The 24,210-nt window shown below is 44.9% G+C and overlaps 1 protein-coding gene across 2 annotated transcripts; it reads left to right on the top strand.

The window, feature by feature from the left end:
- Positions 1–1,243: 1,243 nt before the first annotated feature.
- LOC131283998 (putative inorganic phosphate cotransporter) lies at positions 1,244–24,210 on the top strand. 2 transcript variants are annotated; one of them, XM_058312850.1, is made up of 4 exons: positions 1,244–1,646; positions 7,992–8,311; positions 21,566–22,458; positions 22,527–24,210. In XM_058312850.1, the coding sequence occupies exons 2-4, from the start codon at positions 8,254–8,256 to the stop codon at positions 23,136–23,138; spliced, it is 1,563 nt and encodes a 520-aa protein (XP_058168833.1). In that variant the 5' UTR covers positions 1,244–1,646; positions 7,992–8,253; the 3' UTR covers positions 23,139–24,210. The 2 variants fall into 2 exon arrangements, with proteins under 2 accessions (XP_058168833.1, XP_058168832.1); XM_058312849.1 differs by lacking the exons at positions 1,244–1,646; positions 7,992–8,311 and adding an exon at positions 18,694–18,778.

The following is a 24,210-nucleotide window of genomic DNA, read 5'->3' as shown; positions in this document are numbered from 1 at the left end:
CTTGCTTAATGTTGGTTAGTGATCATCTTTATACGGAAGGAACAACAATTATCCTTACTACGTGCGGCTACAGTTGCATACATGCAGGAGCACATTTTTATGGCATCGAATTTTTATAGCATCTCAGGATACAACATAATGAAAAAAAACAAAAAGTATAATTTTATCTTCTCCTTTTCAAATGGAACTTCCAGTTTCCTTTCGGCACTCATCCTTACTTCTTGGAACTTTTAATTTTTAAAATTTTCTCAGAACCGATACCCTCTGGGAGGATCGAATGCACCGGCGACGCGAAACACGGAACAAAGATAGGGCAGAGTGTGCACGTGAGACAGCAAAAGTGAAACACTTGAGCAAATGCGGGTTGGACCGCTTATCGTCCTGGGACGATACCGGGAAGGATCGATGGCGAGAGTAGTAAAAAAAAGTTTAACACGGGATAACGAACAACGAATGCAATGAGCTAGCGATAGGGAAAGGGAGAAAAAGAGATAGTGAGGGAGAAGCGAAAATGCATGGAAGGGAAAATATGAACAGGATGTAAAAAGGTGCATACGAAGTGGATGGAAAGGATAGCAGCGTTCTTATCACGATTCCTACCGACCTTCTTTTCTCTCGTTCGGTTATTCCTTCCCTTCGAACACACACACGCCCGCGATGGATGGAAAGAGATGGAAATGCTTTCCCTTACTTCTACTGCAGCCAAAAGTGCATTCTGCAGTGCATTGTAAGTGCACGCATGTTTTCTGTTTAACTGTATCTTGCACAAATCGATCCACGATAGGAAGAGGGATAGAGAAAGGACGGAGACGCGCCACAGACTATCCTTATCACCGCCATGTCATCTCAAGTCTCTATAGCGACTATACAGTACCTTTTGCTCGGTGGGAAGGGAGGCAGTCAAAATGTTAAAACAGCGGTTCTGATAACGCGACGGGGCGACGTTCGCGCGCGGCGGAATTGAACCCACGACGATCGGCACCGCGGTGTGTGCGTGTGTGTACGATCACGACGCACGATGGCACGTTTCGCTGGCCCGCGGTACCGAAGCACAACTGTGCACGAGAGCGAGACAGCGCGCACGTTGGTGTTGGTAGGCGCTAGATTTTATATAAATAATCAACTACCTGCCGGTGCGGTCGAGTGTAGTTCATCAGTAGCTCCCCGGTGTGTGCCATCGCAGCTTCGCCGTCACGTCGACGTTGCACGCAGTCATATTCTGCGTCACCTCGAACGACGAAAGTGAGAAAAACGTGAAGATCAACGTGAGAGGATCCTCCGCCGGCGGTCGATCTTTGATCGGAGTTTTTCCTCCACTTCCCCCGTGCGTTGTGCGTGTTTGTGTCCGTTTGAGGAAGGTGTGGTGCATCGGATTGCACGATAAACAAACCACCGTCCAAGGAACGATCGAAAAAAAAAACAACTATGGCCCTTCTGTCCCTTGGAAGCACTATGGTACTGCACTCTGATAGCAACGGTGCCGGTTGTCAAGCTTGACAGCGTTTTGCTACAAACCCGAACCGAAAAAGTTTCCCAAAAATAAAAAATAAAGTAAAACATCCTTTCATCGGTTCGACGGCAATTCGTCCAACACAACATCACGACGAGCAAGAGTGCAGCTTCAGTTTTACAAACAAACACTTTGTGTAAGTAGTAAAATCTCCCCGCGATGTGACACGTCCGTTTTGTGTTTATTTATTTTTTTTTTAATGTCGTCCATACTGTCCCATGGTTTTGTAGGAAGTCCTTAATTCATAAATCCTTCATTTCTTTTTGCGTGTGTTGTGAAACTCGAAATTGAAAATTAACTACTATTGTTTGTGTCAGTGTGTGTTAAAATTATAGTGATTAGTTGGTGGAACTTTGATTACTCGTTAAAATAGCCTATGAGGAATAATACTTTTTAATTTTCCTTAAACATTAGAAAAGGCAAAGATAAACCAAAATAAAATTATAAAATCGCCAAGACAGAGCTAAGGCGAAAAAAAAACACACGGCTTCAAAGGAAACCGCAAAGAAAACCACTTTGGCTGCCGGAATTGAGCAACAATCCATCAAAGCGTGGCCGGTTGGCGAACAAATGGTGTGCACTAAGTGACGCTGGTCAAATCATTACTCGATCTGACCTAGAAACACAAACCGAAAACCAAACTCTCAACACGCGGCCAGTTTGGTTGGCAATGTTTTTTTTTTTTGGACAGCTGTGTCCAATGTGCGTGGTGAGTTTTCTTTGCTGACCACACAGTCGCCGATTTTCGTTCGGTTTTTGTGGGATGGAAAACTGGGAAACCAAAACAACGCTGACAATTAAAATGGTGATCAAATTGAATTTAAATAAATCCACCACTGGAATAGGCCAAACCACGTTGAACCCACGTTGGGGTGTGGAATTTTCCGGGTCGTTTCGGTGCCGGTGGCTGTGGTAAAGAAAAACCTCTCGTCACGCCGGTCACGGCCAACATACATGTAGGAAAAGAGAAAGCAGTACCAAAGGTAGCTGAAGACGTGTTTGTATGTGTCCGGCGGTGGTCGAAATAATTTGATATCGAAAATCAAGTTCAACGACGTTTGTTTCGTGTGTAACCGACGTTACCGGCGCCATATAAATCATGTGTCCAAAGTTAGGCTATCGGTTTGGCTTGAGGCACGGATTGTGGAACGATAAAACTTATAGGGAAAAGTTCGTTTTTTGATAATATAATATTCATCTCTCAGGTCAGGTTGTATTTACAACAAATGCTCCCGTTGAGAAGACGCATGTCTGCGTGTGGAAAACTCGTGCCGTTCACATGCTTGCTAAGGGAACTATTTTCGTCACCCAACAACAAAGATGGACCCCTTTGTGGCCGAGCGCGATTTATCGTCGAAAAACACAAAACATTTTCACTCTCTCCTTTAAAACAACACTCACATCATTTTCATTCATCGCGTCACGATCGTCCGATCCCGCGAGGTCATCGTGCGCGCGTGATCTTCAGGTCGTTGTTTTAACTGTATTTATTTATTTTTTTAATTTTATTTTTTCTTCTACCAATCAACCATTCGCCTGTCTTTAGTTTGCAACTGTGACGGGGAATGGGAATAAGTATTCCCTTCGCCAATCGCCCGGGTTTGATAATGTGATTGTTCAACTCATTTCGCGTGTCGGACGCCAGAACCTGAGGGCGAATATGTTGAGCAAAAATTTGTTCTCACCGATCTGCGGCTCTCGAAAGGGGTTCGCTCTATAAACCTTGGGTCGATCAAGTGCAAGTTTTACAACCATTTTAACCTTTCGCCGTTCGTTGCAGGTGGAATCTGGAGGGTATCTATCGCCTATCTCATCCAGAAGGCGAAGAGAAGGTTGGAATTACACAATGGAAAGCGTATGAGTAACTGCTCCCCGATAGAACCCGTGTGATTGAAATTGAAACATCACGACCTGAGGGTGAAATAGAGGAGGAAGGAAGCATTTTTATCTACGGTAGCCCACGGAACATTGTAAACATCCGATGATTGAACCAGTGAGAAGATACGGTGCATAACAACAACCTACCTTCACTCGCACAACACAATGGAACTATCAATTCCGTGGCATCACACAATTAGATTCTCCCAGGCTGCGTACATCAACGTATGCACAACACACTCCGACATTGATTAATGTGCGGCTTACGGATGGCGAGCGATATGACCGGACGCGGGACCGCGGGGAATAATCTCCGTCCGGAAGATGATAGGCTTTCGAAAATGTGACCGACCGATTTTGATTTTGTCAAGGTTGCTAGAGGCCATCTTGCGAGGCCTCCACCCGTTGGCACGAGAACGAAGTTTAACATTTAAAAAATGGCAAACTAAAGTTCTGCTCGGGTAAAGGAACTCCTAACTGCCAAAGAAGCTGCGATCCGGATGGAACGACGTATCTCTTCTGGAACGTAACCGTGCGAAGCTCATTCAATAGCGTGGTCACTGTTTACTGTTGACTGCGAAGGTCGCCCCCGGGGCGATTATTTTCAATTCCTCGTGACGCCAAATGGTGATTGCAATTTAAAATAGCACTGGGCGTAACGGGCCGAAGAAATGAGATTATATTTAGTTTTTTTTAACCGCCTGTGATTACACATGTGCCGCCGAGATTAACGTGACTGGCTCGCATGATCTGGCTGAAAATACACCACGATCGTTCGGGATGCCTATGTTCAGTATTTGGAACGACAATCAAACGATGGACGGGTTTTTTTGTTGGAACCTGCAAAAGACGAACGTGCTTAATGATGATCGAAAGAATTGCGTGGTGGCGAAAATGATGACCCGAAGCGCCGAATGTTGCTAGGACAAGACAAGGAAGCAAACTCAACAGATACAATGTTTAATTATAGGCCAAGGGGGCTGGTTAGGTAGATTTCCGGCGATGATTCCAGCTGTGTGTCCTCGAGAAATCCTCGCAGCAACGCTCGGCGGCATCCACGAGTGGCGGAATATCTGGGGCAGAAAATGGCGTTGAATTCCGTTCCATTAGTTCTCCTGTGAAGGATGAGTTGGAAGCTTAACGACGAACCTCCAACGGTGAGGAAGCTAGCTGTTTGCTATCTATCGATCGAACGGTGGGATTACCACCGGAAAATCTTAAGTACCCTTCAATCGGTTGCTTACAGACAGATACAGGTTCAGAAAACTGGCCGTGGCGTGTGTGAAGTACCGGAATGGTTCCGACCACATACTAATTGTGCACGTCCGCCGCCGTACGTTGACTGACTGGTTGATAAGGTCGACGTCACCACCCCAATCCCAGGGCTTTTTACTTGTCTCTTCCTCCGATGGCGAAATCGGGAACTAGGGACCGGCTTTTGGTGCACTTCTGGTAGGGCATATAAACTACGCTGGAGCGAGCTTGGATCACGATGTTGCGTTATACATATTTAATCAGCTGTCTGCCGAATGCCAGATCGAGGCCATTCACGTCGATTTTGGGGCCAATGAACGATGATGGAGGTTTAGTTCTGGTTTTTGGAAGTGGAAATCGAAAGTGATAACTCGCTCCAAGCCGGAGTGGAAGCTTCAATCTTTTCAATCATTGACTCACTCTCTTCTGGCTTGTCTTGACTCGTTTTCCCACTAGAAAACTCTGGCAGAGAGAGACACACACCACCGATGGACCGGTTCACGGGAATCGGATTCGGGTTTCGGAGGGGTCTCTGTCGGGGTCACGCTGACCATGACTTTGAACTCTAGCCCTGTGGTGTGCTATTCTTAACCTTCCTAGGCCATCGGCTCGGGTCGGCTGCAAACTCGTTCCCACATGTGCCTGCGTCCTGCACGACGCATACGTGACATTCGTGCGGAACGTGTCGCTTCAGTATCACGCCAATCTCTGTTTGCCTCGGTCGGCTCTTCCTGCGCTCTCGGATGGTTCGGTGTGCCTAGTTCCTACTTAGATTCCCTGCCCTGCCCGGCATGTGCACCGGATGGCAGGAAACTGTAATGAAAGGAATTTTCCATCGAGCACAATTAACCGAGATCATATCTGACCGTGCCATGCGTTGCATAATGTCACACATACGCGCTTTTGCGACGTGGAATGTTGTAGGTCAGCTTTTCCTTCTCTCCAGGGACTCTTGATTCATTGTAATTCTCTTTTACAATTCGTAAGACCTTTTCATTCAAGTAATACGAAGAAACCTTCCTAGGTAGAGTACCTTTTCAGCCTGGCTGTGGAATTTTTGGTCCATTGGCATTATGCAATGTCCCAGAAAAACAGGTCATTCATCAAACATGTATTTTTACCGTTCCTTCTTTGGACCAAATCCCTATGCTAAATAGTGATAAATTGTTCCTGTCACTTCCAAAATGCTACAAATTTGTCATTTCGCAACAGTTTTCTGATCAGTAAATGGCTACTGTTTAGTGAATTTGTTATTTACTTCTGAAATTTTACATTTGGTGAAGCAACTCTTCTCTTAATTTTTAAAATATTTTTTGCTTCAATATTTTCCAAATAATTGGATTCTATTGTTTGCACAGTGTAGTTTAAAAGTTACGGCAAGGATTGCTTATTTCCGAATAAATTCAGAATCGCTAAGGAGGAAATCCGAGGAGATCTTTGATGACTAAGCGTTTAAACTCCTCGTTCTTTCCTCCTTTGGAACGTGTTTATCGAAGCTAAAAAGGGTAGCTGATAAATGATTTGACATTTTCTTTCCTTCATTTTCACGATAGGCAATCGTGGAGGTTTTTATTAAATAAAATTTTTTGCAAACATTTTACTTCTACAACAGATGGTAATTATTATTCTCATCCTACGAGAATGACCTCACGGACGCCATTGGCGCAGTTTTTGACGACCTATTAGTCGCATTAGGGTATTGCTAAACATGCGTTATGCTCACCTGGCTTAAGTGGGAAACCGGACTGGCAATTATTATTCGCGGCCGCTGCCCCGAGCTCACTCAGACCAGCTTCCCGTCCCCCCGGGGGGGAGGAAAGCACCCGATGGCGCAACGGAAATTGGTTCACATGCCGGCGTTAAATGGTGTTAGATTAGGAAAACAACCCCCCTGCTTCATTCGCGCAAACAATAGGAGCGAGAAAAAGCAGCCAACGGGGAATAACAGTGAAATAAAAAAACCTCGTCTCCGTCTCGTCGTTTGAGGCTAAATGCCGTCCGTTGGTTCAAGTGGTTTTTCGTTGCAAATGACAGAAAGCAGCAGCAGCAGCCATAGTCTAGCAGGCATTCGGTGTGGCGTGTCGACGGAGGGCAACAACAGTGAGGAAGGGCACCAGACCGGTACGGTGAAAGTGTGATAAGTGGCCGATTGCCGTGTCGGACCTTTATGTCGGGGATACCGTGAAAACCTGACGTATTAGTAGCTTGTTGACGCTGGGTGGCGTTTGCTGGTAACCGATCGATTAACCTGTGGATATAAAGCAAACAAGACAAAAAACAGTACCACAAACGAGACTCGCGAACTTTTGCTGTTGTTGAGGTGTCAAAAGTTGACACCGAGCCATCGAGATGTTGCGGAAAGCGAAATGGCTAACAAAGGGTTGCGCAATGAAGTCCGTTCCAGTCCTCCGAGGTATATTTTGGTACTTTTGTAGAGTCATTCATAAGACGAGACGAATTGTCTGAAGAGCTTGCGAATGTCATGATCGTTAGCGGTGACGTTGATCCAGGACGATTTGGAGTTAAAAATATGTTTCCGTCTGCAACAGTGACGTTCAACAATGATGTTGCAACAGTTTGTTGTACCAAACTTCGGGAACTGAACTTGTCCAAGTGGGACACAAAAACCTAAGTCTCATCACAACAAGTCCAATGTTCAAAGGGAAAGCTTTCGATCTACACGTTATAGCCACTACAACAAAGTTGAGCTTAATTGTGACGATCTCATTAAATGTTTATTCAAATATCGCAAAGTTCCTTCCAGTTTGGCGTACATAATTTTTTTCTCGCGTCGCTTCACAAGAACCTCAATATTTTCGGCGTGCAAACCCGGACCGGTCGCGGCATTCACGTTTCTCAAGAGAGTTTAAATTTAAAACCCAAACAAACTGATCGAAACATCTGACGAGTCACCTGATCGTCACGTTTGCGAGATTCAAAGCGAACACACAGCTCGGAACGTGATAGAAGGATAATGGAAGAAGAAACAGAAAAATACCCAAATATGTCTGGAAAGAGCCGAATAAACAAACAGCTGCGCCCGAGGAGGCAGGTTTGCTGTAGAGACGTTGATGGTTCTAGAATAAGAGCTTCGGGTATGTTCTTTTTATGATGCTGTTTTTCGTCTGATGGGTATTGAAGGAAGATCTTTCACACAAAACTGGTTAATATTTTTACCGAAAGTTGCGCAATGTTGCGAAATGTTGTCTAGACTACTTATTATTACCTACCAAATTTGAGAAGTTACTAAAAAACTACCATCACTCATCTCCGATGTTTGTTCATTTGCATATAATCGTTTATGTCACGATACGTTATACAATCAATTTTTCCCTTTCTTTCTTTACAGAAATGATAGCTAAACATCAGCACCTGCCTAAGCAACACCAGGGAAACGCATTATAGCATCTAACGAGGTTGGTAGCATCGAGCCAGCAACGTGTTCGGTCCAGCAAACCAGGACCTGAAACGATCGCGTCATCAGACAAGACATCAGTATTATTATTACTTAGAATCATCTAATCGGGTTCACCCACCTAAAGGGAAGAAAGTGACTGTGAAGTAAAGCTGTGCAGCTAGCGAAGCCCACAGTAGTCAACCAAACCGTAAACATGACGGCCAGCAAGGAGTATTTGGCCAACAACAATGGCGAGCCACAGAAACCGAACCGTAAGTAGAGTTTGGTTTTTCTCTTTTCGGTTATAGTTCCTAATCTGGTGCGTTACGATTTATTAAAAAAATACAGACTACAGGGAAACTTTTGCTGAAGGGTTATAACTGTAAAACATCTATTAAATAATGATGAAACAACATTTTGTCAGTGATTGATCGACAGTTTGGTATGTTATTAGCAGATTTTGTAGAACATTTTCTGTTTAATTACTTCGTCGTGAACAAGAAACGTATTTTTGTTGCTCTTTACAAGAATACAGAATCATTGGTTTTCATGTTCTATTTGTTCTTAATATCTGCTCAACTTTTGAAATGCACGATCACGTATAACACATTATATCAATTTGTGTATTTTACCGTAGCGTTGGGTATTGTTGGTCTTGTAGCTCTTCGAAGCTGGTTTGAAGATTAATGAATTATTTTAAGGACACAAAAGTAACGGAACATGCCAACCACGCTTAGCAATAGAACATCGTCGATAGTTCCATGAAATTCCTATGCCCAAATGCGACCACTTCCTTAAAGTAACGCGTCTGGCGTTTCACGTGTACCGAAAGAAAACACGTACCGTGACATTGAAAAATGCAAATACAAAATCCACCGGTCGCGGTTGTTCATCTCGTGTGAATATTTGTTTGTTTCGTCTATCGGTCCATTCTCCATTCCCTCTCGGTTTCGTTGATCTATCGGTCATTTCTGGCACGCACGCGGTCTTGCTGTACCGTTTCCCGCTGGGCTGGAGGAGGCCATTGACGGCCAAACCGGTTTGCTCGATCGCGATGTTTTGCAAAGAATTTTTGCGATCACCTAGCATAATGATCGTCTCGTTACATGCTGTGCATAACGACCTTTTTCCTACCCACTGGGGTACGAGGTGACAAGCGGAAAGAAGCACGACTTACTGCTCGACTGTTTGCGGAAGTTGAACGAAACGTTGTGCCGGCAAACGGTACGCCGGAGGACTTCGTGATATCGAACTGTTTTAGGTTCAAATTTACGGCACTATTGCGCACTGTTTGATGCGCGCTGGCCGCGAGTGTGTGCAAGGTCGGATGTGCACCGGAGCGTTATGGTTTGAATGGAGCTACCGCTGGTAAAAAAAACACACAGGTAACAGCTAACCGCCACGGCCGCATGTAGTTGTCACGTGGTTCACGGTCAGTGCGCGGCTCTCGCCGGTAAAGGAATGTGCAACCGGCGGCGTTCGTTTTCATTTTTCGTTTTAAACTCTTACTCGAGGCATCGCGAAGCCTCATCAGCCATCCCGGGCACGTTCGCAAATGATGCACTTGCAGCAAGACCGCTTGCCAAGTGCAAGAGCCGGCCGGTGCGAATTGCGATCACCTCCAGGTGCAGGGAGACCACTTTTAATAGTGCTTCATTGTGCTTTTCTTCTTCCTTGATTGAAGTGAACGCTTAAATATAAACATTATCTTCAAAAAAAGAAGACCTACGAGTATGTGCTTCGTTTTAACAATGAGACGCTTGGGATTTTTGTCCCCTTCCTCTCGCTCGGATAATAGCTGCTCACACGTGCTTCAATGACATTTTCAATCAACTTTAAATTATGACCACACCCGTCCTGGGACGCGGGAGTAGATGCTTGAAGAACGCGGGTGCAATGGTTGTTAGCAAGAGTGAGAAGAATTGTGACATTTTACGGTGCAGTTACTGGAAACGATCGGCTATCAGGCATTTCAAATAACGTTGTCTTCTCACAAGTAAAAAACAGCTTGTTTCAAACTCTCCAACTAAGAATATTCTATGTGAAACGGGCTGCAACTAAGAATATTCTATGTGAAAATAATCTGACATCTCGATCAATCTTAACTGCTGTTTAAACATGCCTGGAATTCCCGGTGGCGGGAACGGGAAAAAGTAGCCCGGTTTCGACAAAATATCCAGCGGGAACGGCTTATTCGTCCGATCTGTCAAAGTGATGCTTTGTTTACGTTTAAGTTTGTTTACGTGATCTAAATTGGCGGCAGGTAAAAGTGGAATTGTGAATCATTATAAAATATAAAGTTTATGAATGGTGTTGTTGAGTTCCTCCTCCAAAATTTTGCGTAGAAGACTACTCGCATTTTGGTTTCTCTCCAACAACATCGGCCGCATCCATATACGTTGCCCATACCGACGTTTTTATAGCAAGCGAATGAAACTTTTCATGAAAGGTTTCAATTAAGCAAATGCGTCCGTTCCCGCCAGGTCGTAGTTTCGCATTTTCTAAACATAGCGGGAACGAAATCCGTTTTTTTCATATGGAGTTTCCCGTCGTCCAGCGGGAATCCCGCTGGAAGGCGGGAATATTCGTGCGATTCCCGATGTGTCTAGCCGTCGCTTTAAATATGTCGTGTCTTCGCGTAGGACAAATATGAAACATGGAAACAGAAATCAACCCCCAGTCGATAGTTGAAAATCAAGCTGACAGAAATTGACGTCGACCGGGTCCCGAGGCGGCTCAAAATTACAGGCTATGTTGTTAACTATTATTATTTTTTATGATTGTGATTAGCGACGCTGATGACGAAAATGGTTACCGTCGCTTCGGATAGGTACCCGGTTTAACAATGTGGTGGAATTAAAAAAAACGAGGCTTTTCTGGATACAATAAAGGTTTGGTTGGCAAAAAAATAAGGCCCATATGTTTTTGGTCAGCGTGGTTGCATTTTTCGTTTCGTTTGCTTGTTGCCAATCCAATTTGGGCATATTATGGTTGAGTAAGTTTAACGGAAATTGTTTGGGAGATCAATTTGGCACCGCTAATTCGAACCGACTTTTTCGATTATCTTTCAAAAGCAACATTATTTCTTCTTAGTCTTTATTGATTTTGAATGGCTTCAATCCGATATTTTTGGAATGTAGAAATATCTATTTAAGTTTCTTTGCCTTTTTCCTTTATAAAGGAATATTATTTATTTTGTCAGTTTCGTTTTGCGCATGATTTCAATGCGTCAATAATCGATTCTAGAGTTGATTTGTCTTGAAAATTGGACTCATTTATTTCACTTGTCTTCGCAAATGCGCGCTAAAAAGAAAATTACGCGTTATGTCATAGCTCTATCTTAAAACAACGCGCGTTCGTCATCCAGCGAACGGTGTGCAAATATGAAAATCTCGCGTTTAGTCACCTCCATTATCGCGATAAAAAAAACGCGACGTTTGTGCTCAGGTGAGCTTTACTTGTTTTTCCGTTGTCTTCCCGACGTCCACCCTTATTTGCATTCGTGGCGTGAACTGCATTGACCCACCACGCGAACGGCGGAACTTTTATGTTCCCCGGATACTTCGTTGCGTGTTTTCGCTAGCGTGTCACCAGCGTTGCCAAATGCCGGCCCGTGCACTATGGAGCAAAAAGAGCAAATTGCCGGGATAAAATTCGGAATCAAATGTTTTGCAATTTTTTCATTGTAATATCGTGTAATACTATTATATTACATGAAATTATGATGTTTCAGGACAATCCCGCCAGGTGGCGCTGCAAAAACCACAATTTTTTGGAATTTTCTTTGGGTGCATTTTTTTCAATTTTCTTTTTTATATTAACTTAAAGATTTTTTTAAGTTTGATACAAAACAAACTAAATTTACTACAAACTTTCATTCAAAATATTGTCATTTGGAATATAATTGATATTCAAAGCATCTAACGTGGACATAACGTCTCCTAACGAAGAGCTACTATTTGAATATTCTGAACTTGCACCATTATCTTCTTGGTTTTGAATTGGCAAGGGACTATTACTATTTGAGGAGCTGTAATCTACGAAAAAGGGTTTTACTGCGTCTGGGTATGGGATTTATTTTTAATTTGTTAACGATTTAGCCAGAGATATTGTTGAAATGTACGGATCGGATGATTGTAATGCTCTCATAAAAATGTCTTTAATATTGAATTCTCGTTACATTTGACGGACGTGTTCTCTTCTATACCTTCTTCATTATTTATTTCTACCTTCTGCTGCTTCCTCTCCTAAGGATCCCAATTTTGCTGGGACATTTACATGCGCAAGAACTTTGTGGACAGTAGAAGGCATTTTGTACCAACTGTAATGATGTACGTAAAACATGTATGTGTCTTTGCAATATATACTAATAGTTTTTGGATTTGAAGGCTGTGAACAGTTGATGGCTATTAAAATATTTAGAAACCTTTCTATAAGTTCTGTTTCTATTTGCAAAATATCGCTCAATTTTTCTATGTTTGAAAAAGCCCGACGACAAATATTTCCCGTCGTACTATTTCCACCCATTTACCTTGGTTCATCTACTTTAACACCAAATTCCTTGTACATCTTTTCCAATACAATTTTTTTCGATGATTGTGCATGTTTTTATAATTTTTAAGTTACCTTCCGTTTTTTAAATTCAATTCTGTACGAAGTATGAGGCAAGCATTCGAAAAATCTCATCCAACAGTGCAGTGTAGTAGAATATAAGTCATAAGATAAATTCTCAGGATTTTGATTAAATCCATTTTATAAGTGCTTTACACTGTTCATTTCTGTTGGTTTTGCACCATATATATAACATGTTTGCGTATACATAGTGTCGGTTAAATATGCCAAAATTTTTCCTTCAATTCAACTCATGTAAAATGAATAATTTACCGTCACATAACTTGTTTCATTTAGCTGAATTGTAAAAGGAACTAACCTGGTTATTTGGCGTTTGATTTCATCTACTGTTTGTATAACTTTTTCTTTTGAATCTTTCGCAAACTTGATCACAATTAGCCTGCAAAACCTAACACTTTGGGGCATCAAGTTTATCCAGATGATATCTGAATTGTCACTAATAAATGAAAGACGGATAGGAGTTACTAGTACTAGATATACTAGTAAATCACTGTCTGATGCAGTATTTTCTACGGAACCATGAATCAGTTGATTGTAAATGCTGTGTCCACTAGATCACGAGCGCAATAATACGACGCTTAGTGAATCACACAAAGAAGATGAAAAGTGCCGCAAGATTTCTACTTTTTGCATTTCAATTATTCTACACGCAGTGTGATTCACCAACTCTTGAAGATTAACTTCAACTTTTACAGGTAAGGGTACAAACAGAACAAAATGTTAGTGTAGGGTACATTATTAATAGGAATTGTGGGTATAAAAAGATGGGTTTGTGAGCTGTAGAACAAGAAAAAGCGACCTAATACCTTCAAAGCAAACCAAACCAAATGTCATTCTTGGCCATTGACTTGGCTTGTCTTTTCCCTTTCACGTGATGTTCAACCACTACCCTGCTTCACATGTTTACGATACGATCATCGACCTATATTTGATTGAATGAGAATTTCATATTTCATTTCATATTTCTTACCACACATGATGTTGCATATGGCATGATGGAGACGCCTAGTAGGTGATAAACTATAAGCTTCACATATAAAGTACAGAATAACGTAAAGATGCGCGCGTATGCGCAAAAAAAACTATCATTTATTGTTACAAAACATTCTAGACTATAAGTGGGTATGCATCATATTACAATCTTTCACAATCCTTAGCGATGGCGTAAGGTTAATGACAGAAAATTGAAAAAATTTCCAGGAGTTTTGCGAAACAATGCTTAATATTTTGTGACTTTCAATTTCAATTTACTTAAACTGTCAACAATTTTAAAGCATGATAATATAGCTTTCCAAAACTGTACTTGAAATTCGATTCCGATCATTATTATAGGAGTTACAAACCTTCAAAGTTGATGGATTTTTTTCAATTTTTCACGCAATATTTTCACAAATCTTGACTTTGACGGGCTGTTTCTCAGAACCTGGAAGAACAGGGGCTCTAGTTTTTGGGTCATTTCTTAGTTTCATCTTGTAGTTTAAGAAAACATATGTCATTTTTCTGAAATCCAAAAATGAATTTTTGATTTTTATCCCGGCTTCGCTCCATCGTGCCGTGTTAGGCTAATAAAAATCCAATTCAAACGTCATGTGCGTCAAGCGTTGGCGACAAATGGTTCATTTCCGTTCGCTCTGTCCTGGCACACTTAACTGTCAATTGTTCAATTATCGCAAACAACCATGCGAATGTCCCGCGCTGGACAGGTGGTCGGAAGAATGGTTGGGGGTGTTTTTTTTAAATAATATTTGCTAACTGGCGCGCCGAACGATCTTGCGAATGGATTTATCAATTGACTTAACGAGCAGTGCTAGTGCCAGTCACTCAATTGCAGCCTCCAACGAAAGTGATTAACGAGATTTGAATTCTTTCATCCTCTGCCCTCAAGGCGGTACGGTAAAGTTTAATTTCAACGAGTGGGAAGTCATTGAGGCACATTTTCTTAAATTTTTTTCATTTTGCTTCCCACTTACTGTCTAAAAGAATGTCTTTTATTTAAAAAAAACGTCTTTTCCGGCGCAAACCGTTGGCAAAACCTTTAAACCATTTCAAACGGTCTATTACCGTTATAAACCGGTTGACGTAACGCATCCTACTGCACCAACCGGTTCGCAAACGGTTGCGATCTTGACTAGTAACGCTCATGTGTACCGCTTCCCTTGGAGGGGATATTTTCAATTCAAAATTTCAACTTTTCCGTTGACTGCGAGATCGTTAAATGAGGTGTTTTAGATAACGGTGTAAGTAAACCGTGCTTACCGGATGTACCGTAAATGATAGTGGAGCTCATTCAGTTTATGGCCCTGCGTTCCGAGGGACCTTCACTGAACCATTGTTTGTGCAATCTGTGTATTACTAGGGACTATCCTAAATGTTTGCGTTCTGATTTGAGGTAAGCAATTCGACCTCAGCATGTTGAAGTGGTGACAAATTGTGAAACTATTTCGAACCGTAAGCAAGATTGTCGATTTAAGATATGCGTTAGGTTGAAAAATCCCTAAAATCTAAAACCACCCTCCAACATCACATACGACGCACCAATTGGCAAAGGCAAATGATGATAGACAAATGCGTTCCGGTACGTTTAGTATTTGTTCAGTTTTATCAGCCATTGGAAAACAAGGGGCGCGTGTGATATTGTTTTTTATTTGCTTATTTTGGGGAAAAAGAAGAGAGAAAACGAAACGAAAATCGTTCCACGCTGCCGCTGCCCAGTGTTGGGTGACCGCCTGGAAGGTGACAGGAAGAGCTTGGAGAAGTCGACCGAACGACACGCACGTCCTCCGATGTACTTGGGATGTCGCAAATAAGCATTCCCCCCCCCCCCCCCGCCGGCGGTGGGGCTCGAGGTTCGAAAACGATTTGAAGCTCGCTGTATCGCTATCAACGATGCTATCTCGCTGACCGTCGGAACTGTTTGACAAATAGTCACATCAAGGAGGACACCTTCGTTCTTTCCCCTTCAGGCGAGGAGAAACTGGCGGTAGCTGTGATCGCCACCGATAGTAGTGCAAGTTTTTATACCACTGTTTTACACTGTTGCCACGATTTTACAGCCAGATTAACAACACCTCCGGTTGACGTCACGGCTTCGATTACCATTTAAGATGGATCGTTGGATGGATCAACCTGTTTGAAAGGGTAGAATTTTGGATTGGCATAAAGTGGTCTAATGTCCAAACCTTCCGAAGGCCCTTTCCGTATCATTAGCAAATACAACTGTAGAACCTGGCGCTATCAGCTCTTCTGGAGAGTGGACATCTCCGGGTACGTGAAGGCATGAATTAGGCCAAAACCCCATATGGTTCTGTTTGAAATACACCGCTGTCGCGTATGGCACAAGGCGTGATCTTACGCGTGGGCACCATCAGAGTGTCTTTGCCGGTCCGGTTCTTGGACTTCCCCCCCTTCCTTCGTGGGTGAGTGGATTAGTTGAAGACGAAAAGGCGGTACGATCATGGTCGCGCTGTGGTGGATCACCTGCATCGGCGTGAGCGATAAATGATAGCGTCGTTTAGTTTAACGAGCGACCAGAGAGGGTGTTGGTTTGTGTGGGACTGAAGAAGATTGGACTTGCCGGCAGAATGTTGTTTTTAATTAAAAACCACGTTTTCTACGCCTGGTGGGGAATACCGTAGATATTTCCCTATAAATTTGATCACCGGGTATTGGACTGTGTCTTTAGAGGTTCTTCCAAAATTTTAAAAATTCCCCAATACACAAAACATCTGGGAGTAATCATCCAGCAACGAGACCAAGACTTCAAAACCTTCCACCTCAAGTACTTTGCGAGTTGGGTTTGAAGCCCGACGGACGGGTTCGTTACAAACTGTGTACACCGGATCGGGGTGGACTATTTTTACACACAAACAGCAGAGAACAGCACACGCGGGTGTCTTATTTTTAAGACCAGCGGTACTGTCGCTGGCGTGCCAGAGGGAACCGGGAGGTCGTGGTGTCGTTCCCTCGCGGAACGTGGGTAATATGAGATTATATTGTCGCTTACACTGCGTCTCGTAGGTTTGAGGGAAGGAAAGAACGCGTTGTCATCCATCTATCAGGTGGACAGCACAACGGATTGGTGGGTTTACTTCCAGTTCAATGTCTGGCATTGGAGATGAATTAGTGGTAATTTTAAAAGTCCACACGCTGCCCGGAAGCATACGTCCACAAGTGTGAAGATACCTGCCGAGTGCTGGGTACCCACCATTCACACTCACGCAGTTGACGGAACGCTCAAGAACTAGGCCAACAGCTCGTGGACCCCACCACGAGGTTGCACCGTGGAGGTTGAGTTCGACACCGTATCTCCTGCCCTTCCTCCCCATATCACATCGCCGGCTAGAAATGCAGTTTCTAATGCAACTCATTGTAGCTGTTGTTGTGGTGTTGGTGAAGTCGCAAACAAACAGCGGCGTGGTTTAATTCACCGCATTGAACAACTCTCCCAATCGCAGTAGCTGCCTTCGTCAAGGCAACCGCGCGAAGATGTTCGGCGTCGTCACGCACCGCTCCTTCTGACAGTTCACGTAGTTCACCGTGATCGTGTGCGTCTTGGAAGGCGGTTCCGGTATTTCTTTCGGGTGTGTGTCCCGCTTTGATATCAGCGTGTTTGTGTTTTTTTGTTGTTGCTATTGCTGCGGTGGATTTAAAAAAAACCCAATGCTACAAACTCCTACAGATTGAATGTTTCTGCTGGTGGTGGTGTTGATAGTGCGTCGCTATATGACCACGTTATCAGCATGGGAAGTGTCTAAGAAAGCAAACCTAAAGATTAGTGATTCCGCGTGCGGTTTTGGAGAAGGGTGTGTTGTGAATGTCGTCCGCTGTAGCCTTCTGAATGTCGAGGACACACAGTTGTCATTTGAAAACAGTCAGAGTAAAGAAAGTCGGCAAGAGTAACACTAACGTAGGGAGGTCAAACAGTAGTTTGGAGGTGTGTAGTTATCGAAAAGTCACACTTGCAAGACACTTGTGAGAAGATCTGTAAGGAGTTCCACCGGAGATTCTCGAGGACTCCACATTTCGCGATCGCAAGCAACATTGTGTACCAATGCAGCGGACAGGTTAAGCTCAACCGGTTACGGCGGTGCGGAAGAATCCGTTCGGAAGTCCACTGGATGTCGGTGGTTGGCCCGAAGTTGGAGCTGGTGGGTGGCACCGTTTGCCGTGCCGTCACGATCCTGTCACCCGCTACGGCGTGGCAGCACGATCCGTATATTTACATACACTCGGGTGACTGTTGCTCACTCGCTCCCGTGCCTTGTCTATCAGAATACGGCGCCCGGCATCACCGGCACGACGGATGGCAGCGCGGAATAAAACCATCGTCTCGCGGACTGATCTGGTCCCAGTCTATCGGAGGTGATCGTGCCGAACGGTGGAAACAGCTGGCAGGTCTCGGATTCTTGCGACGTTTTGCGATTCGCCAGTGTGCTCTAGAGACTCTAGACAACAGTTGCTGTGTCGCTGTACTGGTACCACCAGAGAGTGTGTGTACCCGTGTGTGAATATTGTACCAGACATACCGGGTCATCATTCGAGTCGCACGGGTTCAGCGTGGCTGCCCTTTTCCGCGCAAGTGACGCGATATAGGGGAGCATAAATCAGCTGGCGTTTGACACGATCGGCTACATCAGGCGTTCCCTTCACGTGTTGCTGAGAGTGTCTGTGTATATTTAGAAAAAAAAAGAAAAACAGTGCAAAACAAACATCTCCTGTGGGGAGATGTGCTGCAGGACATCGTACGACGAAACCGGCTAAAGCTAGCCGTGCGATACTCATCCCGTTCGAAGGCAGCGAGAAGTAGTGTAAAGTGCCCTATCATCAGTATCAGTCCACCATCGGTGAAGTCCTGCCACAGTTGACCACAGATACCAGACCATGTGTGCACGAGTTCGATAGTGTTGTTTGATTTGTTCACTCGAAACGCGCCTGTGAAATACTTGTGGCGACGACGCGACATCTTGCTGTTGGTACCTGAAGTTGGGTACCGTTCGAAAGTAGTGAGAATATCTTCACAACGATGACCGAGAATCGATCCCGCGATGGGCACGTGCTCGTGTGGGAGCAGGCACAAATGGCCACCGACGAGGGCATCGTACCGCAAAGTAAGACCAAGTGTACTTTAGAGAGTGTTGATTGAGCTAGGAGGATGAAGGAGGACTACTACTCTGAGAAATTGCACGCGAAACCCCTTTTGAAATCAACCAAGCACGTGATTTGAATTCTTCGGAAAGTGATTTCGCCTACACAGACATTGGAACGATCTTTACTAATGATGCAATCAGATAATCGTAGCCGGTTCCTCAAGATGGGACGAGTATGAAGCGCCGAGCCTGATCAGCATGTGGGCTCAAAGATCACCCCAGCGGATCGATCACAACATCAACAGCTTGCAGTGAAGCAGTGACGTGATCAAGCTTAATCTGCGTCACCGGTTTGATTTTACCGCCTTCGGGAACACAAATGCACTCTTCGGATGCGCTTGTTGGCTGGTTTGTTTTGCCTCTGAATGCGATATGTGACCGGTTTGTCGATTTGCTGCAGCTCGGACAGTGGTTTAAATGAAGAATAAGTAGTGGACATAATATTCTCAAAAAAAAAAACTAACGGGTTTCCACCTACCTGCACTATCTGTACCAACTTATAATAACAGTTATATGGCGGTCCGTCCTATATCTTGATGAACCCTTATCAGAGGTATTTATGTACCACGATAGTCCTATGCCGAGCCCTTCTGGTCGCGGCGGGAAGTTGTAAAATGGAATGGATGGATAGATCTGTCCGGAGAAGAGCGCATATTTTTCCTCTTTCGACCGAACAATCCGCCCATCAATCAATCAATCAATAAAATGGCGCTAATGCCGCGGTGTCGGGTGTGTGCTACCTGAGTGGACAATGTCCGCGTGCTAGGTGATTAGATATGGAGCAGCACTAATGACCGGCAGCGACTCTTCACGCAGGCGCATGAATCGATTTGAGGGATTACAAGGGATGCGATAACACGTAACATGTTCCATCTAGCTTCCATGTGGCTTTTGGAGCCGAGTCTAGTAGTAGGCCAACTGGTCACCTCTTCATTGAAACATATTTATCGCAGTCACCGTGTAACCATGTACCTATTCTCTTTAATTCTAATTCATCGTGATTCATGGTGATAGACGAATATTTTTTATCAGCAACGAGGAGATGTACCCGAAGTGCTTTTGTTATAAAACACGTGCAGGGTGAGATTTGTGGGTGACGCTTCATTAATCAACGTTTCCGAGCTGCAGAGCACACGCAACTCGGTAATGGAGTTGTGTTAAAGTGGTCGAGTCTAGGTGGGTCATGTCTAGCCTCGTTCCACTAAAGTGGACACACTGGCTCAAGTGGGCGACGAGTTGGACTCACGGTCACGTTCGTTCTAGAGGTGTCGGCGGTGGCGGAATAACTAGATCTGCGGTTGGTCTGATCAAGCTCATCAGTGACGATCACCTAATGCATGCTGTGAGGGTGCGGCAATCTTTCCATTAGGGCCAAATTGGTCCAGTTGCCCAACGGAGTGGAATCCACTCCTCGGTACACTTGTTATGCACTTGTTGGGAAGTTTTCCTACCAATCTTATCCCAGGGGAAGTTGCCCTACTTTGTTGTGCAAGAAACGGTATATCAGAGATTCTTTATGTCACTCACTTCCTCACCCAAGATGTTGGCGTAACTTTCCACTCGTCATCGTATTTTTTGCTTCACCAGGAATCATGCCCAAGAATTGACGTAGGCGGTGATGACCTCGTTGAATCACGGGTGCACACTGCTCGCGGAAAGGAAGCTCCTGTACTTTGATTATCTGCCGGAGGTTCTTATCTGCCCATCTGTCGCCCATTTGTAGTACGAAAGCTTAAGCGGACGGTATCACAAGGCTTTGTTCGTCTTATGGTGCATCTGGTGTGTTTGACCACATTGCACTCCGGGCAGCTTAGAGAATTAATGCTACCACCATAAATCTTTCTGTGCTCTGCTTGCGGGTCAACAATGACTGAGTGGCTTGAAAAATGGGCGCGCTTCTAACAACTTTTTTCAATGTTGCAATTTTGTCCACCATATGCTCCCGTTGTCCCACACCATCCCTGCGCCCCGTTTCTGTTTTCACTGCCGCGGTTAAACCGAACGAACGCTCACTTACACTGACAGCTGGCACGTGCTCGATGGTGCTGTTGAGGCGCAAAATATAACCTTTCCGCAAGACACGTTCGTGGGCGGACGAAAGGGGAAAACGAGACCGATCCGCGGCCAATCGGTCTTGGTTTTCGCCACACCAAAACATCGTGTTTCGCTTGAGTGTTTTTCTGTCTTAGCTGCAGCTCAGCTGATTGTCCCTGTACAGACACTAAGGTACAGTACTGCATCCTCGATGTGGTTCGTTACCGTATGGCGTGTGCAAGAACATCCCATCGGACTTCCGCACGCGTGTTCCTTGGCAGGATACCGGAATGTCTTGTTTTTCACACCTTATATCTAGTGAACCAATTAGTTCACCGTCGCGGACCACATCAATCCCCTTGACAGGGATGGTTTGACAAATTTGAAAACAAATCTAGTCATCCGTGACGAGCGGGAAAGTAAGATGACACAAACAGTTGGGCACACAACAGTAGCAGAAATTGTTGGATTATATTTTTGTCATAAAAATGGTATTTTTACTGTTTTTCAATTGTTTTAATTTGGGTGCGATCTACTTCTTATTTAAAATTGAAGATTCTTGTGTATTATTACAGACTGTGAGGACTAGAGATTTTGCAGTACATAGTAATACTATTTTCTAATTGCATCAGAATTATAAACATTTCAACTAGTTTTACCTCAACGCATTCCATGTTTCTAATCACGTGCTTTTCAACGGTTTTCCCCCCACAGAAAAGTTCGGTACACGACACTACACCGTGTTCATGCTGTTCCTCGGCATGGCGAACGCGTACGTCATGCGCACGAACATGTCCGTCGCAATCGTGGCGATGGTCAACCAGACCGCAATCGAGAAGGAGGCGGAAGAGTTCGACGACGAGTGTCCGGATACGGATTACGGCGACCAGTCGGACGACTCGGTGGACGGCGAGTTCATCTGGAGCACCAGTATGCAGGGTTACATCCTTTCGTCCTTCTTCTACGGCTACGTAATCACACAGATCCCGTTCGGTCTGCTGGCCAAGCGGTACGGAGCGATGCGCTTCCTCGGCTGGGGAATGCTGCTCAACTCGGTGTTCGCGTTTCTGGTACCGGTCGCGGCTCGGCAGGGCGGTGCCGGGTGGCTCATCGCCGTCCGCTTCATCCAGGGTTTGGGTGAGGGTCCGATCGTACCGTGCACGCACGCCATGCTCGCCAAATGGATCCCACCGAACGAACGGTCTCGGGTCGGATCGATAGTCTACTCGGGGGCCCAGTTTGGAACGGTCATATCGATGCCACTGTCCGGGCTGCTGGCGGATCACGGGTTCGATGGCGGTTGGCCGTCGATTTTCTACGTGTTCGGCATCATCGGGACGGTCTGGTCGATAGCGTTCCTGATCACCTGCCACGAGGACCCGGTCACGCATCCGCGCATCCGCGAGGACGAGAAGAAGTACATCCAGCAGTCGCTCTGGGGCAACGCGGCCATCCACATTCCACCGATTCCGTGGACCAGCATCGCCAAGTCGCTGCCGTTCTACGCGATCTTGTTGGCGCATTTGGGCCAGAACTATGGCTACGAGACGCTGATGACGGAGCTGCCTACCTACATGAAGCAGGTCCTGCGGTTCTCCATCAAGACGGTAGGTGACGCTGTTCGAACTGTTCGTTTTCCCTTGATCTAATGTCGTGTTTGTTTTGTATCTTGTAGAACGGTGTTCTCTCAGCCCTCCCATACCTGGCGATGTGGCTGTTCTCGATCGTCGTTGGCTGGGTAGCGGATTGGCTGCTTACGTCCGGTCGCATCAACCACACCTGGACACGCAAGATCTCCAACAGCATCGGCCAGTACGGTCCGGCGATCGCACTGATCGTCGCTTCCTACACCGGCTGCAGCCGTGGACTTACCGTTGCCATCCTGACGATCGGAGTCGGTCTTAACGGTGGTATCTATGCCGGTTTCAAGATCAACCATCTCGACCTCACGCCCCGGTACGCCGGCATCCTGATGGCGTTCACCAACTGCTCGGCCAACCTGGCCGGTCTGCTCGCACCGATGGCGGCCGGCAACATCATCGAGGGCAAACCGACGATCGCCCAGTGGCGCATCGTGTTCGTGATTGCCGCGTGCGTGTACATTTTCACCGCCACGTTCTACAACATCTTCGCGTCCGGCCAGCGTCAGTTCTGGGACAACCCGGAAAACGACGAACCGCAGAAGGCCTCGATCGAAGCGCCGGTGCACAGTGAAACGAACGGTGTCAACGGCACGACGACGGCGAGTCTCACGCATCGGACAGTGAACGAGGCGCACCAGTCGTAGGGGGAAAAGGGGGCGTTCTTTTACAGGGACTTCAGGCGAAACCTGAAGCCTGGACCTACCGACCAAAACATATCAAGCAACGTCTCGGGTGCAACCGGACGAGTTAGGGAACTAGAATCATAGAGCACAGTCTTTTATTTATAAGGGAAAAAACGAATTCTTCTTCCAAGGCAATACAATTGTATTTCTACACTTTTTTTTTTGTTGCTTTGCACAAATTTGGTAAATTTAAGGCGAGTTTTGTTTTGTTACCTTTCGACTTCTCTAAGTTGAGGAGGAGATTCTTTTCTATTATTTTTTATGTTTTCCTCTGTTTTCTTTTCACCAACTTTCTTTGGTTAATTGCGTTAGCCATGCTAGATGTGTGTTAGTAATCACATTTAGTGTTTTTGCTTCTAATTTTTCCGTTTCTTCCCACCAAATTGAATTTGAACTCTTTCGCCCGTGTTTTGCCCTCGCTGGGTGGGCAATTTATGTAATGATACTTTTCCTTTTTCGTTTCTAGTGCTAGTGCCACGCAAACATATTTGTGCTGTAAATATTTGCCTAGCTACTACTGATTTGAGAACATACTACCACTACTAGGCCATAGGACCGCATTGCCGGACGCCACTCCCCCGCCGGAGGACCGGTTTAGGCATATAATATAGGCAGGATTAGGAAATCGTACCATTCTTCGTCAACAAAGGTTGTGAGCGTTTCGTTTTGCGAAGCGTCTTTACCGAGTCAAGATTCGAGACCCGACCATCAGCGGATGCTGTGCCCCAGCATTCACACGTGCGCGTGCGATAAGAATCGAATGATAGCGAGTGAGAGAGAGAGAGTGCAAGAAATAAAGATATTAAAGTGTGAATGAGAATTAATTTGAAACGAAAACAACAACCCCCTTCTAATAAGTGCGATCAAAAGACCCTCATTAATGTAATACTGAAAGGAAATCGATATGTAAACGCTACTTTACAGTCTACCAACACAAATCCTACACACGTTCTCCTTAAAGGTGGAACCGAAGTCAGCCAGAAGCTGTTTCTGCGATGAGAACAAGATGATAATAAAATGATAATAATAATGT

This window comes from Anopheles ziemanni, chromosome 3 (genome assembly GCF_943734765.1).
Source record: "Anopheles ziemanni chromosome 3, idAnoZiCoDA_A2_x.2, whole genome shotgun sequence".
Lineage (NCBI taxonomy): Eukaryota > Metazoa > Arthropoda > Insecta > Diptera > Culicidae > Anopheles > Anopheles ziemanni.
The sequence above is the reverse complement of the archived record's forward strand: the minus strand, read 5'-3'. Positions and strand labels throughout refer to the sequence as shown.